The sequence below is a fragment of the Euprymna scolopes genome, chromosome 39 (assembly GCF_053919585.1).
Source record: "Euprymna scolopes isolate OS-2025 chromosome 39, ASM5391958v1, whole genome shotgun sequence".
NCBI classification, from domain to species: domain Eukaryota; kingdom Metazoa; phylum Mollusca; class Cephalopoda; order Sepiida; family Sepiolidae; genus Euprymna; species Euprymna scolopes.
Genome location: NC_136520.1, coordinates 50997401 through 51024541, shown reverse-complemented (window position 1 = coordinate 51024541; position 27141 = coordinate 50997401). Strand labels below are relative to the sequence as shown.

The 27141-nt window shown below is 33.0% G+C and overlaps 1 protein-coding gene across 2 annotated transcripts in view; it reads right to left on the bottom strand.

Annotated features, from left to right (window-relative positions):
- Positions 1-27141, bottom strand: part of LOC145263778 (gamma-aminobutyric acid receptor subunit alpha-2-like) — a 386086-nt gene that overhangs the window by 243515 nt on the left and 115430 nt on the right. For both annotated transcript variants that reach the window (XM_080120832.1, XM_080120831.1), the window contains exons 2-3: positions 17629-17696; positions 115-338 (exon numbers count right to left, since the gene is read on the bottom strand). In XM_080120832.1, the coding sequence (XP_079976958.1) occupies positions 115-338; positions 17629-17696 (292 nt within the window). The remainder of the gene's footprint in view (positions 1-114; positions 339-17628; positions 17697-27141) is intronic.

Below are 27141 nucleotides of genomic sequence, written 5' to 3'. Positions count from 1 at the left end.
CAACCGTTGTGGAGTAAAATCTTCCGTTATCTGTTTCATAATTGTGACCATTAGATTGTTTATTAACAAAACATGATTATCAGAATATAAAAAAAAAAATGTTTCCCTATTTACCTGCGTGATGTATATAGTCGACCATCTTTTCTCATACGTAAGAACATATTCGGCACAGTAATATCGTGTTGATAAGACTTCTTGCCATTGAGAAAGTAGGTATCTGGAACCCAAATCTTATGCAAGAATTTGTTGTTTAGCTGCAGTTCTGTGATGTTGCCAAGGTTAAATGCCAATCTTTTGTCGTACCAAACTTGTCGGTAATATAACTGCATCGAATAAGACTAAAATTAAAGAGAGAAAAAAACATCAAGTTTGATTTAATATATAAAAAAAACATTCATATCTAAAAAAACATTTATAAAAGTAATTACATTTAAGTGTCAGATAACTTTCTCTCTTCTTTCTTTTCTACTTCTCTCTCTTCCCCCCTGTTCTTTATATATATATATATATATATATATATATATATATATATATACATATATATATATATATATATATATAACTACTTAATTTACTCACGAACCATTAATATACGAAAGTATAGATTTATACGTAAACTTTAAGTATTTACTTCAAATTGCTAAATACGTAGGTAGAGCTAGTCAGTATGTTATAAAATGTATATGTCGATTAAGCTACACTTAATATTCCGCGTTTCATCCACTGTATGATTCTTCAGACTTATGCGCGAATTCTGTGGTGGTTGTCGTTTTTATATGCGCATCATCTATTGAGATTTTAGTTAGCCAATCAGCTTTCTAGTATCCACAGCGCCCTTCCTATCAGTCAATGAGCATGCATTTATCAGACAAAGGCCTATTTGAAATCTGATTAACCTGTTCCTTTGTGCGTGCTCTATTTAGCCTGGATATTTAGTTCTTGATTTATTTTAACTTTATTATATATATATATATATATATATATATATATATATATATATATATATATATATATATGTATATATATATATATATATATATATGTATATATAAGCATCCAATATGTAAGAACGTGCAATCTCTGAAAATGCCTGCGGAATCATAAAAATAAATGTCCGTAAATAATTCAGGTATGGGTTGTATTATTTACGCCTGTTAGAAAGAACTGTTTGTCTACACCTGTTTCGGTACGTCCACGTCAATCGTTTCCTATTAGAACTGTGGCGTAAATGTTTAAATATACACACTAGACGATCAACTAAATGATACGACGTATATAAATACACATATTACATGAACATCGTCATGGAATGTATTAACGTACACATTACACAACAGACTCGTTTTTAGATCCTATAATATAACACATTGAGATAATTGGGAGCATTCTATTTAAAGCAGGCAGGAGCCGTATATTTCCACAGTTTCCACAGACTTCCAGCCATGTTTGAATTCAAGATGCCAGCGTTTTACAAGGTCATATGATAGGGCATTATCATCAAAAGTCTCCTATAGTCTGTGAGCTGTTTCCACAGACTTCCGGCCATGTTTGAATTCACGATGCCTACGTTTTACAAGGTCATATCACCATAAGTTAATTTCAGTTCATCAAAGGTCTCCTGTGGTGTGCGTTTTTTTCAAATACAAAAACCAGATCACTGCTCGACATTCAACAGCCTCCATTTCATACCTGACTCAGTTCAAACACCTGTAAAACAGAAACTACAATCAGTTCAGCCACATAACCCGTAGAGATTTTAATCATTGCACATGTAAAATTTCAGCTAGATCAGACGATTGGAAGTGCGTCAGGGGCATTTCTTATTGCACGCTCTCGTATATATATATATATATATATATATATATAACCAATTTTACTTTCTTCAAATCTTTTACACCCTATTACATTCTGAAAAATATTAAGAGAATATGGCAAAATCTAAAGAATTAAGGAAAGTTTATTTTATTATTGTTTAGAAGTAGAGAATAAAATCAACGAGCTGCTTTAACATTTTAATTTTCGAATGATAGTTTGTGTCATAATAGTGTAATTATGCATAAAAGCAAAAATTCATTAAAAATATCTAAATACATTTCAAAGAAAATGCTATAGTAATATCGTATCTGCACATAGTATTATTATGAGCGCCGTAAATTTTTATATACTTAAACCGTTTATTTATTTCTGGCTGATTTTAAAATATACTGGATATAGCTGCTTATACGTACATACATAAGCCAGATTAATTTTATCATTCGCTGATAATAATATTGGCACTGTTACTAAGACTGAATACATAAGATGAAGCGAAAGCGCTTAAGAAAAACTATATCTGCAGTAAAAAGAAAAAGGCAACATTTTTCAGGCAAGCTATTGCATTAAGAATAGTTGTCAGGCGTGAAACAGAAAGTGAAGATCAAAGAGATCTGCGTCTTTTTAATATTAGAGTGTTCTTGAAGAACTCACGAAAACTCACAATTCCAAAGAAAGTAACAACTAGACAATAAGCTCTTGATAAAGAGGATATGGATTTAAGTAGAACTTATGCAAGAATAATCTTTGTGAGTTAAAATGAATCGCAGAAAGAGTTGTAAAAGGAATGGATACTAATGGAACGGCATAAAGATATAAGGAAGGGTGCCAGAGAAATAGCAATTTAAGGAGCGAAGCTAATGAAAAAATGACGAAGCAGAGAAATCAGACCGTGTAAATTTCGGTCTTTAAGGTGTTAATGGAAAATAGCAGTAAAGAGATATCCTGAATCAGAAAATCAATGAATGAGTTTAATTTAGACTTTACTGACAAAGACTGATTGCTAATGGGAACAAAATCAGATAAATAAGTTGAACGATAGAAGAGAAAGATTCATTTTATGCAAAACAATAACACCTTGGAGGTTTCCTTTTCCATCCGAAGAGGAAATAGTGTAATAGGAGAGATTTTGGAAATTAGCTTGCTGTCATAAATATATACTTCATATTATGCTAACAAAATTGAAGAATGATTTTACTGTATTAAGATCGAAGTAAATTAACAAGCCTTGTAGGTTTAACCTTGCGAACACCAGTTTAAGGTTTTAGATAAAAGGTTCTCCATACAACGCAAATCTTAAAATTATATATTTATATACAAATGATTCCAAATGACTTAATTCTGAGCTACATTTTTTAATCAGAGGAGCTATCTGAATAACTTCAAAATTGAAATACAGATTATCAAATGAATAGTATATTACAAACTAACGTCTACAACCGTAACCATTTGCAAACTTTATTTCATTAAAAACATGGCGAAAGGTACTTTAATTATAATCAATGCATTACTATGATATTTTAAAATTACTCCAATAAACGCTGCATCCCAACATGATGATTATATTATGAGGTGCAAATCATCTCCCTGAAAATATTATAAGCCCAGATAATTGGCTAGTGAAAATGCTCTTAAAAGTCGGCGCCCAAATGATTCTTTAAATGGCTTCAATAGGATTGATGAATTTTAATGCGGAAGATAGACGTCAGGAAATATAATAAACTGTAAAGTAGCTATCGTTCAAACTTATTTTATACCTCTACCTATATGACCACTATTAGGTTTCGGTATTCTTTAATTATAAGAATAACCAGTATACAGGCATCGATATTTATTCATATAAGTTAATTTTACCGCTAAACAATTTTAACTTATTACATCGGTCGATCTTTATCAAATTGGATTGTGTATATTTGAGTTAAAACTGTATATATTTTACATAAATACACATTATAAAATTTACATTTAGTCTTACTGTTTGAACGATAAACTACGATTAATGAGAGCCTACTCGTTTCAGTGTAAGTAAAAGTAATCTTCACTTAACATTTTAATCTGGTATGTAGGCTATCGAGGTCATACGAGAACAAAACAATACATACGTTAGCAAGCGCCAAAAGATTTCTTGAACCCGAATAAATGGAGATTAAGTTACTTTTTTCTGCCTTTGATAGTCGTAACACAAAATTCAAGTTATAGCGGACTAAGACTGATAGATGTCATTTCTACATATTATTCTTAGCCTTCTTATAAATAAAATACTTGCCTTCTTGTAAATAAAATGGGAACGTAATGTAAACTGCTAGTATTTTCATGTATTCCGTTATTTACCGTCATTAATGAGCTACGCGCATGTGCACTCATATTAATATCCAAACATATTCTTCTGCAAGTCATTAATTGTTATATGTAAACGCCCCTAGTTATATACAGAGACGATCATGTACGTGGCGTAATGCTCTTTCTAAGAATAGCTGGTCCAATGCAGATGACGAAAGTTTTTAGCAGACATGAAAATACAGGCAAAATCACCCAGACATTTGTTCTTTATATAATAATTTAACAATTGAAGAGAAGGATTGTTTCTATCTGAATGATTGTGTAATTAAAACAATAAAAGTATGCAGAAATCTAAAAACTTTGATAAATCATGACATTAACTGGTTAAGCCATAAGGTTACATGTTGCTCACTTGTGTTTTTGATTTTTATCAACATTGAAATCAAGCACTAAGTGTCCCCAGGGGACATCAAATCCTGGTAAAAATGAACAAACAGTGCAGTTTTAGTTCTTAACATATGTAATTTGGAGTTCTGAACCAATACAAAAAAGAAATGGCAACGTCCATCATTTGCTGCACCCCCCCCCATTTAGCCGCTAAAGGCCATAAGGTCTTACCATATTTAAATTTGAGTTCGGAACCATGCAAAACTGCTAAACAGACAAACACTGAAAATTTTGGACAAATCTAGTAAAATAGTCCCGAAAATGGATATATTTTATTAGCCTTACAAGAGCCCCTGGTGCACACCCAAGAGTTATCGGGAAGTATAGCAATATATATATATATATATATATATATATATATATATATATATATATATATATATATATATATAAATCACAAAGTTACAACTTTTCAGAAAGTTTTATGAAAATCCAAGGCATCGTTTTATTTATAAGTACACAAGTGTCTATTATTTTCCTTTTTACCTGGGAGGTTCATCTAGGGGGCACCGGAGTTTTCCCGGAAAATCCTTTTCGTTGCTTTTTTTCTAATATCATGTTTAATGATTGTGCAAAATGTCTATATATTCCAAGGCGTAGTTATGTAGAATACTGCGGACAGACGAACGAAGGAACAGACGAGTGTGTGCAACCTCCATTTGCCGAGGGACCAATAAAAATAAAAATGTAAATATAAGGTATTGAAGCTGCGCAGATAAATATTTTCCGTGTCAACGCCAGTTAGTCTTGCAATTCTATTTATAAAGTGCAATAGAAAGACTATCCATTATCATAACCATAACCATTACGAGTAATACTTTCACATACCATTTATTTTATAGCTTTTCCTAGCGCTTAAAATACAGTAATTTGCTACTGCAGAATATACTGTTCTTTCAAACATACGACGAATATAATAGCCAGAAGTGATAATAAAGTTACGCTACATTTTCATTCAGATGTAAGTGAATTAGAACAAAACGATGTATCCTATTTCAAAAATAATAATCCTTTCTTGGTATATAAGATATTTATTGACATGAAAAATAATATATAAGACAAAGGTGCAATAAATACACACTATTTTTTTTTACACAGTGATCACCACTTATCAAGGTCCGGAAGCCACTCAGGGATCATGGTTATTGCAAGTACATTACGTTAGTGTGGAGATTTGATTAAGTGTTTACGTAAGGGAGCGGTTCATAAGGAATTTGTTAACGTTGGATTTGAAGACATCCTCGTTGTAGTCCAGTGGGAAGCAGGCAGACGGAACAGAGTTCCACATGCGTGCAGCTCGAAGAAACAAGCTTTGTTCATGGAATCCACGTTTTGATTTAGGCACAGATAAAGAGTGGGGGAACTTCTCACAGTGGATTAAGCTAGATGGGTGTTTTTCGTTAAAGATTGGCGAGGGGGGAACCAGAGATTGGAGTTAAGACGAACACCTGCCATGGAAATAACGATAAAACAAGGATAGGCTCGCAACGTTTCTTCTGTGGGAGACAGGTTGCAGGGTAGAGAAAAGGGCATCCTCCACTAAGCCATGAAGTCTATTTTGTACTCTGTCAAGGCAGGATAGGCTGTTTTTAGCAGCTCCTGCCCAGATATGGCAACAGTATTCCATCCTTGGACGTACTTGGCTTTTATATAGATAGAGAATTGCATCAGTAGTTAGATATCTTCTGGAGCGGTAGAAGGATCCCACCATCCTTCCAGCGACCTTGGCAACAGACTTGATGTACGTGTTCCATTTCAGATCAAGAGTAAAGGTCACACCCAGAAGCTTGTCAAAACACGGGGCCTTACCCAGCCGAAAGCCATCCATCACAATTGATACCATATGGGGATCAGAGCGTTGATGATGTGAGGGTAGGAGTTTGGTTTTGCATTCACTAAATGTAACCAGCAAAGTCTTCCCCCACTGAAGCACGCGCTCGAGATCAGAGGAGAGAGAATCAGAGAGAACTTTGTCATTTACAGCCTTTGATGTGTTGCCGTAGATGGTCGTGTCATCAGCATAGATGTCAACGAATGATTTAAGTATGTGTTTAGGGAGGTCATTTATGTAGATCAGGAAGAGAGTTGGGCCCAGGATTGACCCCTGAGGGACTCCAGCATTTATATTGCAGGCCTCCGATTTTTGTCCATCTACCACTACTCTTACGAGCCTATCGGAGAGAAATGATTTAATGATTGAGAAACCATTTCCAGTTATACCGTAGCTGGAAATATTGTGAAGTAAACCCTTATGCCATACCTTGTCGAAGGCCTTTGATATGTCAAGAGCAATTGCCCTAGAAAGGAAGCCTTTGCCACGAGATTCACTAATCCTGTGGGATATAACCGTCAGCACATCTGCGGTAGATCTTGCAGAGCGGAAACCCTATTGTGTGTCACTAAGAAGGTTGTTTCTGCTGAGTTGGTTTACTATTTCTCTATTTAATATGGATTCCAGCAACTTACTCATAACACACAGGAGACTTATTGGTCTGTACTGAGAGGGAGATGACTTATCACCTGAATTCTTAAATACAGGACAAACTGATGATGTCTTCCAGGGAGTCGGAAAGCACTTCTCCTTAAAGCAGCGCTTAAATAGTTTCGTAAATATGGGAGCAAGTTCTGGTTGAAGCTATTTTAACACTATAATTGGGATGCCATCAGGGCCAGTTGCTTTACTGGAATCTAGGTTCTTGATTAGATTGGCGACCTCCTGCATTGATATATGTAGGTTACCTAGCTTGTTCTGTGTTATAGGAGGAAATATGGGGAGTTGATGGCCTTCGTCGCATAGGGAAGAATAAGCTGCACAGTTATTTGCAAATAATTTGGCCTTGTCTGACGCTGACGAAGTGACCTCTGGTCCATTGATAATGGTTGGGATAGACCGCACACTTCTGTTCAGGATCCTATTTGCTATTTTCAAAAACTGGTGGGAAGCAAGCCGCTGATCAGCTACCTTGGATTTAACAGACTAGGCATATAGCTCTCTAGCATTTTTTATTACTTTTTACAGTGGTTGCTGGCAGTCCTGAAAGCAGCTTTAGTCTCAGTGCATCTATTACGTTGGTAGCTATGGAAAAAGTGATTTCTGTGCGCGATAGCAGCAGCACATTCTGGGGAGAACCATGGCTGGCTGTTAGGTTTTTGTTGGAATTTGTTAGATGGTATGAATTGGTCTATGCCTACAATTAACCATTCGGTCGGATCTGATACTATAGAGGACACTTCCTTTTTAAACATGGAGTGCAGATGTAAATCAGATATAAATGTACGGAAGCTATCCCAGTAAGCCGTAGAGTATCGGTATACAGTACGGTGGAGGGTACGTCTGGGGACTTCTTATATTTCGTTTTTATCTTAACTAGTACGATGGAGTGGTCGGAGGATCCTAGATGAGAATGAACGGAACATGAACAGAGCTCAGGGGAAGTTGAGAGAAAAAGGTCTAGGAGGCTTGCATATTGACCGGGTGTATCGGGCACACGGGTGGGTTCGCGAACAATCTGAGTGAGGTCATAAGCAATGGCAAAATCATGACAAAACCTCCCCTCACCGTCTCTCTTATTTGAATGGGTCAGCCATTCCACGTTATGGACGTTGAAGTCACCACAGATGTGGATGTTAACCGAGGGATGTGCAGACAGTATGTTGTCTATTTTCTCAGATATGCTCTTAAATATAGTAACACCGCTGTTGTGGGGCCGATAGAAGGCAAATATAAATACAGTGGTGTTAGCAAGTGCAACCCTGAAGCACATATAGGGTAAATTAGGATCTTCTCTAGAGATATCCCTGCCACACGGGAAGCCATCCTTAATGTAGGCACATATTCCATGCCAATGGCGATCTGTGGGTCAGATTTAGCTGTTAAGTTAGAGTATCCGTTAATTATGAACTCATCTAGGGAAGTGGTCGACCCTATTCCAGTTTCGCATAGAAATAATATGTTCCATTTCGTCTCTTCATCTTATCTTCAATAAGTTTTTATACTTTTGTCTAGGGTTACTTTTATTGATAGTACACATATGGATCTCTAGTCGCCTTCGAAATAATCTCCTCCTGTTGCAAGACCCCGGGGAAACCTCTTAGTTACGCGTTCAATGACATTCTTCACAGCCTCTTCTATCTCAACAATTTCGATTTAACTACAGCCTCTAAGATTTTTCTTGAACTTAGGGAATCCTCGAAAGCCACAGGGAGTAAGGTTTGAATTAAAGAAAGTGTGCGGCAGTGTCTGTATGCCTATCTTTAGCATATACTTCTTTCTGATCTTTTCTGAGCACCCTTTGAACAAACCTACCAAAATTCATCTGTATCTGTAGGTTCATGTTTGTTTACAATTCTCACACTGATATTTCACGGTGTCGTAATTTTCTCTATAGACAAAGGAGGTTCGTTATACAATGAACTTCTTTATTTGGCCAATCAACTCTGGTGTTCTGAATTCCTCACTTCTTTCTCTCTTCTAATCCTCCATTACAGACTCCCTGCCTTCTTTTACTCTCCTATGTCACTCTGAAACTGATGTTTGATGCATGCAGTATTCTCCAAAAGCGATCTGAAACATTTCATAGTGTTTATATGGCAGTTTTTTGTTTAAAAAGTAAATTATTTCTGATCAGTTTTCTAAAATCTCCTTTCGTCTAACTTGCATTTTTAGAATTACAGAACTAGTATTGTGTATTCCAATTCATGCTGTAGCCGTTCCCTTGAACCTGAAGTTACAAAAATTGGTCAGTTATCCCAGAAGTTGGATAACAATATCATAGATTGATTTTCAAGTGTACGACAATTTTAACTACCTGTACAAAAAAATTCTGGAAAATTATTTAAGGAATCGTGTACTAGTGTGTGTATGAGAGAGAGAGAGAGAGAGAGAGAGAGAGAGAGAGAGAGAGAGAGAGAGAGAGTGTGTGCTTCTATGGACTCGGAAACAGGCAGGCCGATTTTATGAAATCGGTAAACACGGTACTTATGTGCATCGCAATGTTTGTGATAGGTTTTGTATCTGAATTTCCTCGATAAGTATCGATTATCAATAATCGAAATCATCCGATGAAAGGAGGAACAGGCAATTTTCACTAAAGTTATTATCTTACACAAGTTAAGTCACAAGTGAATTTGAGAAGTTTTCTTACCAGACAAGCCGAAAGGTCCCAACTATAAAATGAACGGTAGGTTCTTTGATATGACGGGGACGCCATATATATATATATATATATATATATATATATATATATATATATATATATATATATATATATATTTATTCAGTTGTGTGGTAAAATGTCTTACTTGTAACTTGTAAGCCTATGCGACGTATTCCATTACAAATCTCGGAAAAATTTTCCCTTTTCAAATTGTGTGCGCAACAGTTCGATTCAAAGCATGCTTGATGAAGGACAGGAAGTTGTGTGCTATGTATATATATATATATATATATATATATATATATATATATATATATATATATATATATATATATATGCACGCATATATCTTTAATATATAAACTATAAGAATACTATACCATTTAGAACAGTTGGCCTTATTTCTATGAAACACTTCTGAAAAGAGTAAACAATATATGGTTGTCTTTATGGCTTTAATTTGCGTTACAATCTATAAATCTATTAAATTAATTTAATCTTGATGTCGTGGCTTTATGCTTTTCGCAGAACTATTATTCTGGTCAAGTTGATGAATTTTATTCAGATACTTATCAGTGATTATCTAGGAAAAAAAAAAAACATACGGCATATACAAAAACTTCATACAGTAATTCTTAGCTATTGTTTCTCTAAAGAGACATTTATTTGTTTTCTAAGATTAAATATTAAATTGCTTGTTTATTCCATTTGTTTCTCCTAAACTTTGCTTTTAAATATAATGGATAATGAATTCTAATTTTGCGTGAATTTATAAATATCGCGAATGAAGATTTACTGAATTCATAATTCATCATTTATTAAATTATGATTAGTATTTATATAAAATACGTTTATCGTAAGAGTTCTTGTGCTTATTGCATCAATTTTTAAAATACGTATTTTTTTATAATAGCGCTGAAAAAAGCTATTAATGCAGTTACCTGGATTTACTAAATCATAGTTTCCTTATTTTAATTTCCGCGGAAAGAGCTATTAATGCAGTTATTTTAATTTACGCGGAAAAAGCTATTAATGCAGTTATTTTAATTTATGCGGAAAGAGATATTAATGCAGTTATTTTAATTTACGCGGAAAGAGCTATTAATGCAGTTTCCTGGATTTACTAAATCATAGTTTCCTTATTTTAATTTCCGCGGAAAGAGCTATTAATGCAGTTATTTTCATTTACGCGGAAAGAGCTATTAATGCAGTTACCTGGATTTACTAAATAATAGTTTCCTTATTTTAATTTCCGCGGAAAGAGCTATTAATGCAGTTATTTTAATTTCCGCGGAAAGACCTATTAATGCAGTTATTTTAATTTACGCGGAAAGAGCTATTAATGCAGTTACCTGGATTTACTAAATCATAGTTTCCTTATTTTAATTTCCGCGGAAATTATTGGCATTGTATTTAATTTCTGCAAAATACATGTAATGACAAAAAATACATGTAACGACAAAAAAAAATGGGGGTAAATTATACCCGGCTGTGCATGACTCAAAGATTGTTATACATCATCGTATCGATATTTATAATAATGTGTGGAAAATTACTACTCGCAATGGGACAAGATTGTGCAAACAAGGGTAAATATGCAATCTATTTTATCTATTTTATTCATGCAAAAAATTTTAAAAAAATAATACTAATGATGCATTTCTATCCGTCAGATTATATGAAGACCCTTATGCATGAGTAAAATCTTAAGCGATTAGGTTTTACTATATGACCCGTAATGTATTGGAAAGAAATTATGAATAAAAAAAATGGTCGCCTGAGCTTATGTCCAAATATATCACACGGGCATTCACGTATATACAAGAAAACGAAATAAAGTAAGAAAGAAGAGCGTATTTTTATATACTAGCAATTCAGTCCGGCTTTGCTCGGGCCCTATATTCTGTAAATAACTTTATATTCATGTATATATATATATATAAATATTAAAAAGTTTGACTCAGGTAACTACAATCTATAATTTCAGGGGTTTAGTACCAAATTGATGGAGAAGTTTGGTAGAGTGTGCAACGTTGACCTCTTGGTAGCCAAATTGTCAAGAAAAAACTGATTAAAAAGCTTACTGCATGTCTTAACCCTCTTTATGTAAAATTTCAAATGTTTAGACCCAAAATCAGCTAAATAGTTAGCTAGAGATCGCAATAGTTAAACTTTTGGAACATTTTACTCCTTGGCAGCAACATTTTCGGCCAAAAAAATATTAAAAATTTGCCCTATTTTTGTATACACTATAAGAAAAATTTAAAATGTTTAGGCCAAAAAATGGTTAAGTAATTTGGTAGAGACCGCCGAGGTAAATTTTTTCAACCTTTATCCTAATTTTGAGGCCCTGTCGGTGGGGCATTGGAATACGCCGACTGCCCCCATGCAGAGGGTAAAAGCCCCTCAATGGGGGTCCTGGATATGACCTTAAATTATATCTAGTGGTGAGGCCCCAGCTTGTGGGCTTTGGGGAATGTGGGCCACCCTTTAATTGCCATTGCTCCCAGGTCCACTCTGACCCGGAGTGGTAGTACCTGTTAGGGTCCCAACTATGGGTTAAATAGAAACCAACGTGAAAACAACAAATATATTCTATTAAAATGTTTCTTCAAAATCTTTGGATTCTGCATTAATAATCCGAAAAGCGTTGATATGCCGTAAAACCAACCAACCAACCAACCAACCAACCTAATTCTGACCCCTCCACATTTATTTATTTTAGACTTAAATCAAATAAAAAACAGTTGGTCCATGTTCAAGTAACCTACATCTAAAATGTCAAGTATTTAGGCCCAACATTATCGGAGGAGGTTTGTAGAGTTTTCAAAGGTCAAAGCGTTGAATTTAGATCGGCGGACAGCCAAATTCTTGGCTGAAAATCGACTAAAAAATGTTCCCCTAATCTCAATACCGCTTGTATCGAATATCGAGTAGTAGGAACATGTACACACACAGGCAGACACATAGACAGTTTCGCATTTATAGATATATAGACTTTCAACAGCACTCCATTTCAATACTCCTGTCGTTTTTATCTTGTTTAGTAATAAAGATGTGTGCAGAGATTACTATTTTAACATTTAAGAGTAGGTAGTAACTACGCTACTATATTTCGCTCTTATAAATAGCCAATTATATAAAATAAAGTAGGTAAGTTCAGCAGTTTATAGGTTATATATAGGAGAAAAACACAAACACACGAGACATACGTTGGGTCATATTACAAAATCAAACCCAATTTAAGGAAAAAGATACTGCTTTAAAACGTATGGAACATAATAATAAAGTTATTTCATCGATGCCCTATAACACGTTTATAGGATTAGAGAATGGCGATTACACTACCAACGCCTATACGTTAACCTATAAAAAACAGTCCCTTCAATAATTGATTGCATTTTAACTCGTTTTAGTTTTTCCAGTCAATAATACTTAAAGTATTAAAGACCGATAAAATTTAACCGAACATATCTGCTCCCTATTTAGTTGTCTCCCTAAAAAATTATCTTTGCTGAAGAAATAATGCAGTTCTCTTAAATAGTTTTATATGAATATAATAATTTCTACAGTTTATGAGAAATTGTATTTCACCTACTTAGGACTGAACACCTACTAGAGATTGATTCAATTTCGATGAACGAGAATAATTTATAATATTCCGTAGTTTTAATTTTCTTTGAACCTGCTATTTATTTTACTGAATCTATTAGCCGGCAACTTGTGTTCAACTATATGCATAGATGACTGTATAAGACGCTACGTTATACTCCGGTAAGGTATTTTTTAAAGCCATCAATTCTATCCAAATCCTAGATAAAGCATATGTCAGCCGTAAAACTGGGTATCACTACCTTATAACGTAAGAAAGCGCAAACGTTATTATGTTTTTATTCATACTTATGTATAATGTATGATGTAGAAATGTTTACAAAATTATGAAGTTCATGAAAAATGTTAGTGCAAAGAAGCATCAAATCGATACATTAAATTATGGAAAATATCAGTTATAATCCCCTAAAAATTCGAAAATTACTGTTCTATTTTTGGCCAACGTACAGAGGATGCGAAACAATTCACCCAGTAGTGAGTACGCTTCGATTAACGCAAAGGAAGTCATAAGAAACACATCTTTATTGTTGTTAGATACTTTCTGTCTGTGGAAAGTGCTCGTCTGAGCTCCAATATCTAGTCCCCCTCGCTAATCTTTCACGAAAAACACCCGTCTAGCTGAAACCACTGTCAGTAATTTTCCCCACTCTTTTTCTGTGCCTGAATCAAATCGTAGATTGCATGAACAAAACTTCTTTCTTAGAACTGCACGCATGTGAAACTCTCTTCCGTTTGCCTGTTTCCCACCTGACTACAACTCTGATGTCTACAAGTCCAACACAAACAGGTCCTGGATATGACCTTAAACTATATCCAATGGTGCGGCCCTAGCTTGCGGGCTTTAGGGAGTGTAGAGTCATTCCTTAGTTGCCATTGCTCCCAGGTCCACTCTGACCCGGAGTGGTAGTACCTGTTAGGGTCCCAACTATGAGTTAAATAGAAAACGATTTGAAAAAAAAATTCTATTAAAATTTTTTTCTTCAAAATCTTCGGATTCGGCATAAAATAAATTGAAAAAGGTTGATATGCCGTAAAACAAAACCAACCAACCAACTAACATAAACAAGTTCCTGATGAACCACCCTCTTAAGTAAGTCACTTTATCAGATCTCCATTAGTCATGATTACTACGATATTGTTCCATTGATTAATCTACACGTTATAACTCTTATCCCCGAGTGGCCTTGGTAAGTGGTGGCTTCTATGCAAAAAAAATCTACGTTTGTTTGTATGCATGTATGGATGGATGTTTGTCTTACATTTTCGACGGAGGATACGGATTTTCATGAGATCGGTATCGTTTTAAAACGACCCTCCGGACGATAAATATCTAAATAAGCTAAAAACATTAGTTCCTTCACGCTGACCTGGACAGTTTTCTACAAGGAGAGGGTCATCCCCCCTTTTCGAGTTACTAGCCTATATTAAAACCTTCGCCAGCTTTAGTTTGGCGATAGACGTTCTTTTCCTCCTCCGCGGTACGGATTCGAACCTGCTTGCCTACTAATAATTTATTTACACACATTTCCAAATATCTGGGCAATTTCGGGCACTCAGGCTAGTTAAATATTAAAGAATATGAACACTAACTTAAAAAACACACACACACACAAAACTTCTATACAAGAAAACCAAAAACTCAAGACCTAGAGCATATTCTCCTTCGTAAAGAATATTGTTTCCTTGCACTTAAATAGTGATATTAACATTGCACGAACTGGTTAAATGTCCCAGCACTTTTTGAAGACGTTGTTTCCTATTCTCTTTATTTCTCTCTCTTCATAATTCTCCTTTCTAATTGCTTTGCATGTTGGCGTGTTTCCGGCTCCATTTCTTTTTACGCAACCGTGCGTTTCGTCTACCTTCCAATAACGAAGGACATCATTATTATTATTGTTCCTCTAAAAGCCCGATGGATTAAATTGACAATCGAGATAATCACATCACGCACAATTTCCTCGCAAACTCGCGGCTCGAGAACAAAGGAGCCAATGGTCAAATGACAATTGACCATTAAAGGCTATTTTTCTGTGTAAAAGCACGTCAAAATGATTTTAACAGACGCACACATGTACCCACACACACGCGTACACACATGCATATATATATATACACTAAAATACATGCATATATACATACATACGTACGTACATACATACATAAATACATACATACATATATGAATTTAAAGTCAGGATACGAGACGAACAATAGATAGACGTATATATAGCGAATGCTTAGAATGTTTTTGAAAGTATATGAATTACAATACTTCAGATAAAGAAAATGTATAGCAGAGGGGTTACATATTTAGCGGTAAAGAAAGTTAATAATTTAATAGAATATTATTCACAAATCTTTCATATATTTAACAATAACCAATTAGAATTGTGTACCATCGTTTCCGATACGTTATCAATTTATTGATGTGTAATTTTTTTCATTAACAAAAACGGAGGGTAGAGAGAATTTTATCAAGTTTTTTATCATATAACACCATCAGCAAAACACACACATGTATGTATATATATATATATATACACAGACATATATACATATATATATATATATATAAAAAGAGAGGTAGAGAGACACACAGAGATAGGCAGATACTGAGAGATAGGGAGAAGAAGGGAGAGATAGAGAGAAAAAAAGAGAGAGAACAAGAAATGAGAGCATAAAACTCGTATTTTGAATTGCAAGCAACGCCGATAAAAAATCGACACACGCTTTTAATGTTTGTTTTTAATTATTTATGTTAAAATTTGTTTTATATTACATATGAGTTAAAAATATACTCCTCTTTTCTTAGTTTAGTGTTATCACAAACACTATCACTAATTTTGCCCAATCTTTATATATTAAATAGGGAATTTAATAACACGTAGTAATTAACTACAACGTTCACCACATGAGAAAAAACAAACGAAAAAAATAATCAGGAATTAATTAAAACGGATGTTTAAAAGCATATGCAATATAGATAAATCCTTTGCAAATGGATGCAATTCAACGGCCCTTATATAGCAAGTTTTTTTTTGGTTTTTAAATTAATAGGAAAAAGCTTACCAATATGAATATCAGTACAAAAAATAATGACAATTAATAAGAGTATAGCTAGATAGGAAGAGTTTTAATAGAACACGAAGTAGACGCAATTAAAAAAAAACATAACACAAAAACAGTACATTACAAGATTTCTAACGCTACAAAACTATATTATACATGATTTACATTTTCTTATGAATAAATACTTTTATTTAGTGTATGTTCATGTTGTATATATTTCATTAGATTTCTCATTTTATTGTTGAGTTTCTCAATTTAACGCAATGGTATTCGTCGTGTTTACTGTCGACTTACTACTACTACTACTACTACTACTACTACTACTACTACTACTACTAATAATAATTATAATGATGATAATAATAATACTTATTATTATTATTATTATTATTATAAGTGCAGCTCGTGTGATATATCTCTTGAAACAGTGTTTCGCTTTGTTATTGCGTGGTCTAAACTTGGTAAAAAAGAGTACAATCGTCGCCATGAAAAAGTGTGTACGAATATGCATTAGAGTGTGTACCAAAAGTTTAGAATCGAAGTGACAGACACACAGTATACCATCACCTAGAAAGAGGAACGGAAAACGTTGGGATTTAATTATACAGTGTGGCCGAAAGATAACTCGCAGGAAACCGGATATTATAGTTGTGGTTAAAAATGCCACTTTACGCCAAATTATTCACGTTGCTTGCCCAAACGATATCAACTCAACAGGTAAGAAGAATAAGAAACTACGGAACTACCAAAAAACTGACGGTGGATATTGCTGAGAAAACTTCCATCGATGCAATAATCACAGGTGCGCTTAATTAAAGTTCAGATTATCGTATAATTGACCTGAACGTCTTGGGAATCAGATACAACATTTCCGTACTCCAGAAGTCAGTTCCGCCTGGCTCAGCAAACACCCTAAGTAAGGTGCTTTCCATCTGAATTACTTTTTGGACTATCCTCACTATATGTAGTGTAAAAGCCAACTTTTGAGGAAAACAAACGGTGTAAAACAACTCTCTGTCAAGTTATTGGAAGAAATAATAATAATAATAATAATAATAATAATAATAATAATAATAATAATAATAATAAACACATACCCACATACATACATTTGTATTAATACATGAATACATATGCATTTATACACACAAATACACACACACACACACACATATATATATATATATATATATATATATATATATATATATATATATATATTACTTGAATAAAATAAATAGGGTCCACTCACCATGTCTATTTCGGTAACGGGTCCCATACTTCGTATCAAGATGTGTGCGCGGATATACAGAGGTGTTTCTATAAAATGAAATAAAATATTTAAATTCAGAATTACATTGTCAATACATATGATATGTATAATATATTAACATAGGATAAAAATGCTATCACAGCATTGTTTTATTTGTTTTGTCGCATCTTCCTTATGCGAACAACGGAGAAAAGCTTGTATTAACACAAAACTTATGAATATACCTTTTCGAAGTCGATCGTGACAAACCGACGGAACTGCCGAAGACTCTCATTAATACTTCAAGACGCAAATCAATGAAGGTATCCTCATGGGTGAATATGTTCTTGTTTTACCGAATATTCGTGTTAAAATCACAGAAAATCTCGGAGGGGCGATGTCATATCAGATTTCGATGTAAATCTACACGGTGTCTAGGGACAGTTGGTAAAATAATGCAGGTAAAACATTTCATTCTCTTTCTTTATCGATCCGCCATCTGTACATAATTCTTTCTTTGTTTATTTGTTTATTCATTTATTTATTTATAATAATAATAATAATAATAATAATAATAATAATAATAATAATATTGATAATAATAACAATAATAATAATTATGATAACAATAATAATAATAATGATAATAATAATAACAATAATAATAATGATAAAATACTAAAAATTATTATAATGATAACAATAATACTACTAATAAAAATGATAACAAAAATATTATTAATAATAATAATGATAATAATAATGATAATAATAACAACAATAATAATAATAATAATAATAATAATAACAATAATAATAATAATAATAATAATAATAATAATAATAATAATAATAATAATAACTAGCAGAACCCATGGATATTTCACGGCATTACACACATTTAAAATAAAATGAATAACAAAAATAAAATAAAACAAATAAAGATGATTATTATAACCGACAAAGAATTGATTTAAAAACGATTTTTACAATGAAACTCCAACACGCAACTGATTGTTTGGTTTTCATGAATATTTTTAATATAAATTATAAAAGAGCAGATGTCAATTCACTTGCAGATTTTTTTAATTTTTAAAAAGAAACTTTAATAATACAACCTACAGTTTTCTGTCAAGACGATTTTTTTAAATAATGAAATGAAATAGTTAATTTGAAACTGTCAATTCACAGCCATGTTTAATTTTTGTAATTTTGGAAAGAAAATCGTTTAATGATTTTTAACTGATAAACATCGACTATAAACGAAGATAATTCGTTTCTTATTCATTAATGTTTGCGATGATGATGGTTATTTTGTGACACTGGACGTAAGAACAAGTAAACTAATATTTAGATAACAACAACAACAACAACAATAATAATAATAATAATAATAATAATAATAATAATAATAATAATAATAATAATCATTGCTGTTGTAATTTTTATTATTATATTTATTATTATACCTGTTACCATTATTAATGTTATTATTGTTGTATTGTTGTTGCTATTTTCATATTAAAAATACTGTTAATATTATTGTTGCTATTACTAATATTATTTCTATTATAATTACTATAATCCGTTCGTAACTATTGTAATTACGGTTTTTATCATTATCCATATTCTTTTTATTCTTCTCCTTCTTAGTATTCTTATTTTCATTAGGAGTAGTATTCGTATTATTATTTATTTCCCACGAGTTTATCCGCGTGCAATTAAGCGAGATTAATAAATGCTACCGCCGTGAAATCAGCGCAACAAACATTCCCCTAAGTTTTACCAGAATCGCTGTCATATCTTCAACAATATAGTATTATTTTTTATCGTTCACGATCGCTTTCGCTTACAATAAAGGCAAACAGGCACAGTATGTCCTTTGATTTAAAGCGCCATACAACTGCTCCAAGTTTTAGCATATGCAGCAGGGCAGATCTTTCATACATAATTTGTGGTTCTAAATGCGACAGTTTATTCGCATTAATATTTGTTTACGCGCTAAGAGTTCATGCGCAGGTCATACAAATTGACTGCTCACCGACGAAAACTGACTTTATCCTCCAGAGTCTGACTTACAAAAAGTTTTTCAGATTAAAAGTTGTATCAACCTCTTTCGAAGCAATAATAATAATAATAATAATAATAATAATAATAATAATAATAATAATAATAATAATAATAATTGTTTGATCACCGTTCCACCCAATAAAAAGTGATACCAAAGGGCCGAGAAGGGTCAATAAGGAAGCGAGCGCCAACCAGACCTCGGCTGGACAATCACAAAGAGAACTGGGGCCTTGGGGAGGCTGAGTGCTACTCAAATTCCAGTATATATCAATGGCCACTACCAGCGAGAAATCAATGGTAAGCGGCTGCTGCGATGATGCAATTTCATTTGCAAATGCTATTGAAGGAGGTGGAGAGAGCTGGACGTCTTGGGAGACTTGTTGTCGGTCAGCTTCCAGAGAACACCACATGTTTCCAATCAGATCGTTTGTTGACTTGTTGTGAAAGCTCCATGTGGTTCACAATGAGCTTTTACATAGGTAATAAACGGTCTCTCCTTGTGGTGTTGTCTGGAAGCCGAGTGACAACAAATCTCTCTAGAGTTCTAGTACTCTCCATCTCTTTCGATAACATTTCCAAATGAATTTGCTCTATCTCAAGAGCCTCTTATCATTGATTTCTCGCTAGAAGGGGCCATTGGTCTCTTCTGGATTTTGAGTGGCAATAAGCCTCCGAAACGTACCAGTTCTCTTGGCATTTGTCAAGCGGAATTATGGTCAGCCCTCTCTCTTAAGTTTTTTATATCTCCCTTTAGCCTTTTCGAATATTTGGCAGCATTCTTTTTTTGGGGGAGAAGGGCGGTGATTGGTTAATGGGAATGAGGAGTGATAACTTATAGCTATGCAGCTTCAATGTTCTTGGTTCCATGTAACGTTTCGTGTTTTGTCTTTGCAGTAGCTCGTCTGGTCCGTGCACGTGGCTGATGTATTAGTTTCTGCATTCTAGGATTTTCCTTAATATTTCAGTTGTTTTAAATCATTATTATTATTATTATTATTATAAGTATTATTATTTTTATTATTATCATTTTTATTATTATTATTATTATTAGTAGTAGTAGTAGTAGTAATAGTAGTAGTAGTAGTAGTAGTAGTAGTAGTAGTAGTAGTAGTAGTACGGCATGGATCCGTTGATCTTATCTCGGCATTTGCGTCCAGTCGTTCTCTACATACACTTCACTTGCCACGGGTATTAAACAATGTCGACTCAGGAAGGGGTGTGGTATAAGGTTGTGCACCTCCCATCACAAAAAAAAAATTATGCGCAGGCACACCTTCGTGAGTATCCCTAGTCTGTCAAAGACTGAAAGAGCCCCATTAGTAGTAGTAGTAGTCGCTATTTTTGTTGTTATTGTTGTCGTTGTTGTTGTTGTTGTTGTGTCTCTTTATCTATCTATCGATCTGTTCATTAATTTTTGGTATACTTTATAATGTAATTGTTATCAACTAGATTTGCCGACTATAAGGACTATTCTAGAACTATAGGCAAAGAAAACCTTCCAACAAAGCATAGTGTTATATAGACCCAGGTTCGGTTTTTGCATCGCTGATGAAAACTGGTTCACGGGCACCAAAATATGTATATGTTACATATAGGGGTTTCATTAAAAGAGAGTCTTAGAGATAAAGAGATGTTGTTGTAAGAGACTTACAGAGATTGTTCATGTTATGAGAGATTGTTCATGTTATTACGATTCCAATATTTTAAATGTTCATTCCTTAGACGTGTAGAAGAAGAAAGATCTTAGAATGATGAGATAGTGTTCACTGTTCAGACATTGTGTAGACATGAGATGTAATGACATTTTATAACAAAAATATATAATACAATTTTCACTTTACCTTTTTGTAAGAATCACAAACACAAAGATGAGCTTTATCACAAAACACATGATGAATTTATTTCTTCACGACCGGCCGTGGTTTCCTCATCAAGAATTCAAAGCTTCACATTTTAGTTTCAAAGTGACGTCTCGCTTCCTAGACGTTCGAATTCCAAACTCCAGACTCTATCTGAGTTTCTCACTGACTGTCTCTCTAACTAACTAACTCTCACTTCCTATATTGAGAAATACATGCATGTCTGGCCTCGTGAGCAAAATTCACGTGTCACCAACATGCGCGACTTTGCACGTTTTCCGAACATTATGATTTCCCAATAACCTATTTTTTCTTTGATGTTTTTACAAAAGAATTCAACTTACATATCTAATTTATTTAACCCATATTTTATTATCCACATTCTTTCTAACAATTGAAAGTTTCTTATTTATTTCATCAGAATTAGCAATTTACTGGACACTCCATTTAAACCTATTGTTCTTTAAAACTTATGTCCTGGGTTCGATTTCTGCGTTCTCTTACTTTATTTTCATTTTAACTAAATCTCTCTATTTTTATACTTACATGAAAAGGGGACAGCCCTTATCATGTAACAATAGTAGTTGTCTCAGATGCGGGTTTACTAATGTAGAGCTCTTGAACATACATACTTTTTAAGAATCTATTCTGGCTATCTATCAGGAAGTGGGCCATTTCAGTGTTATTTTCTCATCTGAGATGGTATTGCTCCTAAATGCCCATGTTACATGCTTTGTTTTCCTTCATTTGGGTGATTGGTTTAATACTTACTGAGTCGATTAGGCCAAAAATAATAAGCTAGTGCTTGACATGATTCTCTTAACCTCTCAACCATTATGCACCATCGTTCTGCAATTTGAAATAAGTAATGTCTCGAAGTAGATCAATGTCTTGAAGAATCTTTACTTTATTATATCAGTCGGAAATCCGTTCTCGACTAACAAAAGCTGAGTCGTTTCAGTGTCTTTCCATTGTTTCGGCTATAGTATTAGCCTTTGACAGACCGAAGACGTTCAAACGTAGCAAACATTTGTTTTTTTTAGAGAGTAGTAGGTAGGGCTAGGACAACAGCATGTTCTTTTCATTGTTTTGGCTCTCGGTGTGTATGTGCTGATGTTATCTTATATGTTTTTATATAGAGTGATGTGGTTCTCGGTTGATTAACTGTGTCTACCTGTGTCAGATATATATTCGAGAGTCATGACAATGAAAAGAATATGTTTTTGTCATAGCCCATGTAATAAGTTTATTGGCCAATTTTGACACATTATGACCTGTTACTGCTGACATAGCTGTCAAAGATATTTCCTTATAAGATAGGATGCTCTGGACTCTTGCAATATTAGACTTTGTGCGTTCTCTTCCTGCGATAACAAGTAAGTGAATACCCAGCATACGAGAAGTCTTTCTTACCGTGGATCTTTTGTCTCCGCGTAAAACCATACCCCTATATATTAGCCGCGCTGTTGTCATATTTATTATTCAGGGTAACAACTATTTCATTTCGATTCTTCTTCACTTTCTTCTCTCTCTCTCTTGTTGTTATTATTATTATTATTATTATTATTATTATTATTATTATTATTATTATTATTATTATTATTATTATTATTATTTGCTCACAAGGAGCTTTCACACAGGTCTTCAGAGATCTTTCCCCGAAAACAGACTGTGGTGTTCCCTGGAAGCTGATTGAAAACAGTGATCCCACGGTTTCCAAACTGTCAAACTCTTTCGAGAAAATTTGCAAATAAATTTGCTTTATCGCAACAGCTGCTTGCTATTGGTTTCTCATTGCCAGCAGCTATTTATCTTTCCTAAGATTTGAGCTGCAATAAACATCCCCAAGGTTCCAGTTCTCTTTGCACTTATTCGGCTGAGGTCTGGTCAGTTCATCGGTCCTTCCTTCTGGACTGTACATGGTTATTTTATTTTGGTCTTTTTTGTTGGGGGGGTCATTATTTATACTCCCTCAGTAATTATTAGAGTGTTCTCACGCAACTAATTGTGTTTTCTGGATTCTGAGTGAAAACATATCTTTCTGTTTATATTACTTAAAATCTGTGTATTTAACAAATGATGTAAGAGCATTCACCCGATTCTTCTATTTAACGATATACCAAAAATTGCTTAAGATTGCTCTGCTAAAACTGTACATATGTGTTGTATGCGAAGTTCTGTTTTAGATGAATCCAATTTACATATATTTTAAAACAAATAGTCTGAAAATGCTAGTTTACATTTTACACACATATGTGATCAATGCAAAGCGTCTCCTCTTACGTGATATCCATGTAATATTTTCTGGATAAAAAATATCATTGATTACGTGTTAGTGTGTGTTTGTTCACTTTATATGTCAATTCGGAAGTTTCATCTGAATCATTTTCCATACAAAATTTAAGTTGTTAAGAATAAAGTGTCTATACTGCCTTTTTTATTCTGCTTACAAGGGAAATACGATTACTTTCATGAAGGAAAAGAACAGAAAGCGAATTTCGCTGAGTGTTTGTTTAGGGTTTTTTTTTGAAGCGAACAAGCGTAACAAGTAGCGACTAATGTTATTTTACCTATAGTTTACTCCTTAAAATAAGAAAATAGTTTAAACGCAAGGACAAACATCCAGGTAACAATTGCCAGGTTTAATTAAAGGAGAGTAACATATTGTTGTGGACTCGGATAACGCTTAAAGTCGCTAGGAAAACAGATAGATTATAAATGTGGCGTAATTATATCAAGCTAAAATTAAAAAAAAAACACTAAGGTTTTCAAAATAATACCTCTCGCGAATTCCGAACAACCGATACAACGGTATTAATGTAGAAAGCAATTAATATAAATTAATTGCTTTCTACATTAATACCGTTGTATCGGTTGTTCGGAATTCGCGAGAGGTATTATTTTGAAAACCTTAGTGTTTTTTTTTTAATTTTAGCTTGATATAATTACGCCACATTTATAATCTATCTGTTTTCCTAGCGACTTTAAGCGTTATCCGAGTCCACAACAATATGTTACTCTCCTTTAATTAAACCAAGGCTAGAATTATTTGGAAATACCTGTGTTATTATGCACTAGACGTGTCCTCTGCAAGATTAACACCAGGTGACTTAAGCTTCACCGTCGTTGGGCCCTTAATATGTAAGGAAAAATCTAGTAAAAGTTACGTTGTTGGCTATGTTTATTTGAATGCGATTTTCGATCTTTCTGATGAATTATTGCTAGTAAAAAGATCATCCTTAGTGATAAATTATTGCTAGTAAAAAGAACTTCCTTTGTGATAAATTATTGCTAGTAAACAGAACTTCCTTTGTGATAAATTATTGCTAGTAAAAAGAACTTCCTTAGTGATAAATTATTGCTAGTAAAAAGAACTTCCTTTGTGATGAATTATTGCTAGTAAAAAGAACTTCCTTTGTGATAAATTATTGCTAGTAAAAAGAACTTCCTTTGTGATAAATTATTGCTAGTAAAAAGAACTTCCTTTGTGATAAATTATTGCTAGTAAAACGAACTTCCTTTGTGATAGATTATTGCTAGTAAAAAGAACTTCCTTTGTGATAAATTATTGCTAGTAAAAAGAATTTCCTTTGTGATAAATTATTGCTAGTAAAAAGAACTTCTTTTGTGATAAATTATTGCTAGAAAAAAGAACTTCCTTTGTGATAAATTATTGCTAGTAAAAAGAATTTCCTTTGTGATAAATTATTGCTAGTAAAAAGAACTTCTTTTGTGATAAATTATTGCTAGTAAAACGAACTTCCTTTGTGATAAATTATTGCTAGTAAAAAGAACTTCCTTTGTGATAAATTATTGCTAGTAAAAAGAATTTCCTTTGTGATAAATTATTGCTAGTAAAAAGAACTTCTTTTGTGATAAATTATTGCTAGAAAAAAGAACTTCCTTTGTGATAAATTATTGCTAGTAAAAAGAATTTCCTTTGTGATAAATTATTGCTAGTAAAAAGAACTTCTTTTGTGATAAATTATTGCTAGTAAAAAGAACTTCCTTTGTGATAAATTATTGCTAGTAAAAAGAACTTCCTTTGTGATTAATTATTGCTAGTAAAAAGAATTTCCTTTGTGATAAATTATTGCTAGTAAAAAGAACTTCCTTTGTGATAAATTATTTCTAGTAAAAAGAACTTCCTTTGTGATAAATTATTGGGAGTAAAAATAACGTAGATATAGAATTAAGAGTAAATGATGATTGACGTTTTCTCATTTTGCGTTCATTAAGCCACATTAGCCTTATAATCGCAAGGGGAGAACTGTCATGGACAAAAAACATTCGAATGAGGAAAAACGAAGGCAATTAAAGACTTAATAAAAAATAGACTTTTTCTGACGACGACCAACTTTGTAATAATTCCTTATATCATTACCCTCCAAAGAATTGCAATTCTGTTAATCTCTGTGGAGATCGTGGGGAAGGAACTCGAATAGTGTGGTTTGTCTGATAACCAAAATAACGATTGTAATAGATTATCAGTATTAAAGCCTAAATCGGGATTTTCGTGAAGACAACACTCAATTACTAAATCTCATTTAAATGTTGACGATAAAGATTTTATTATTGACACATGGACGACTTTAAAGAATGTTTTGAATTTACACAGTGGGAACGGTTTTCACTTTCTGCTTGAATTCACAATTATGATTTATGATGGTTTTGTTTAAATCCAACGAGGCATTTATAAGAAAATGGCTTCTAAACTGTATGTTTTCTATTTTTTGTAAGGTTAACAATCATTTCACATAATAACATATGGTATTTAAGGGGGAATTTTTCATCTGGTAAGTACATTAACGTAAGCATAAATGTCTATTTTAAAACGTATTTAAATAAAATTCAGCTCCTGTACTTTATCATGATCTTTATTAATAACATTGCCATAATATATAAATAACATAGTCACATTACATTAATACAATGGCATACTACATTAATAAAATTGCCATAATACATAAATACCAATGTCATAATATATAAATAACATATTCACAATAGATTAATACAATGGTCATAATACATTAATAAAATTACCATAATACATAAATAACAGTGGCATAATATATTAATAACATAGTCACAATACATTAATACAATGGCCATACTACATTAATGAAATTGCCATACTACATAAATAACAGTGCCATAACATATTAATAACATAGCCACAATACATTGATACAATGGTTATAATCCATTAATAAAATTACCATAATACATAAATAACAGTGCCATAATATATTAATAACATAGCCACAATACATTAATACAATGGTTATAATTCATTAATAACATTACCATAATACATAAATAACAGTGCCATAATATACACAAAAAATCATCTATAATTTAAAGCGTACAAATGAACAAAATTTATCATGTCTCACATTTATAACTTTCTTTAAAATTACTATGCTCATTTAATATCAAGTTTATATTGTACCGGTTTCTGAATACACACATAAATGATTTGGACGATAGTAATTTTATGATACATGGTGTCCATGATAATACTTTTCAAATTTATACTTTCTAATGACGACCTGAACAATAGTAGGATGTTTTCTAATAC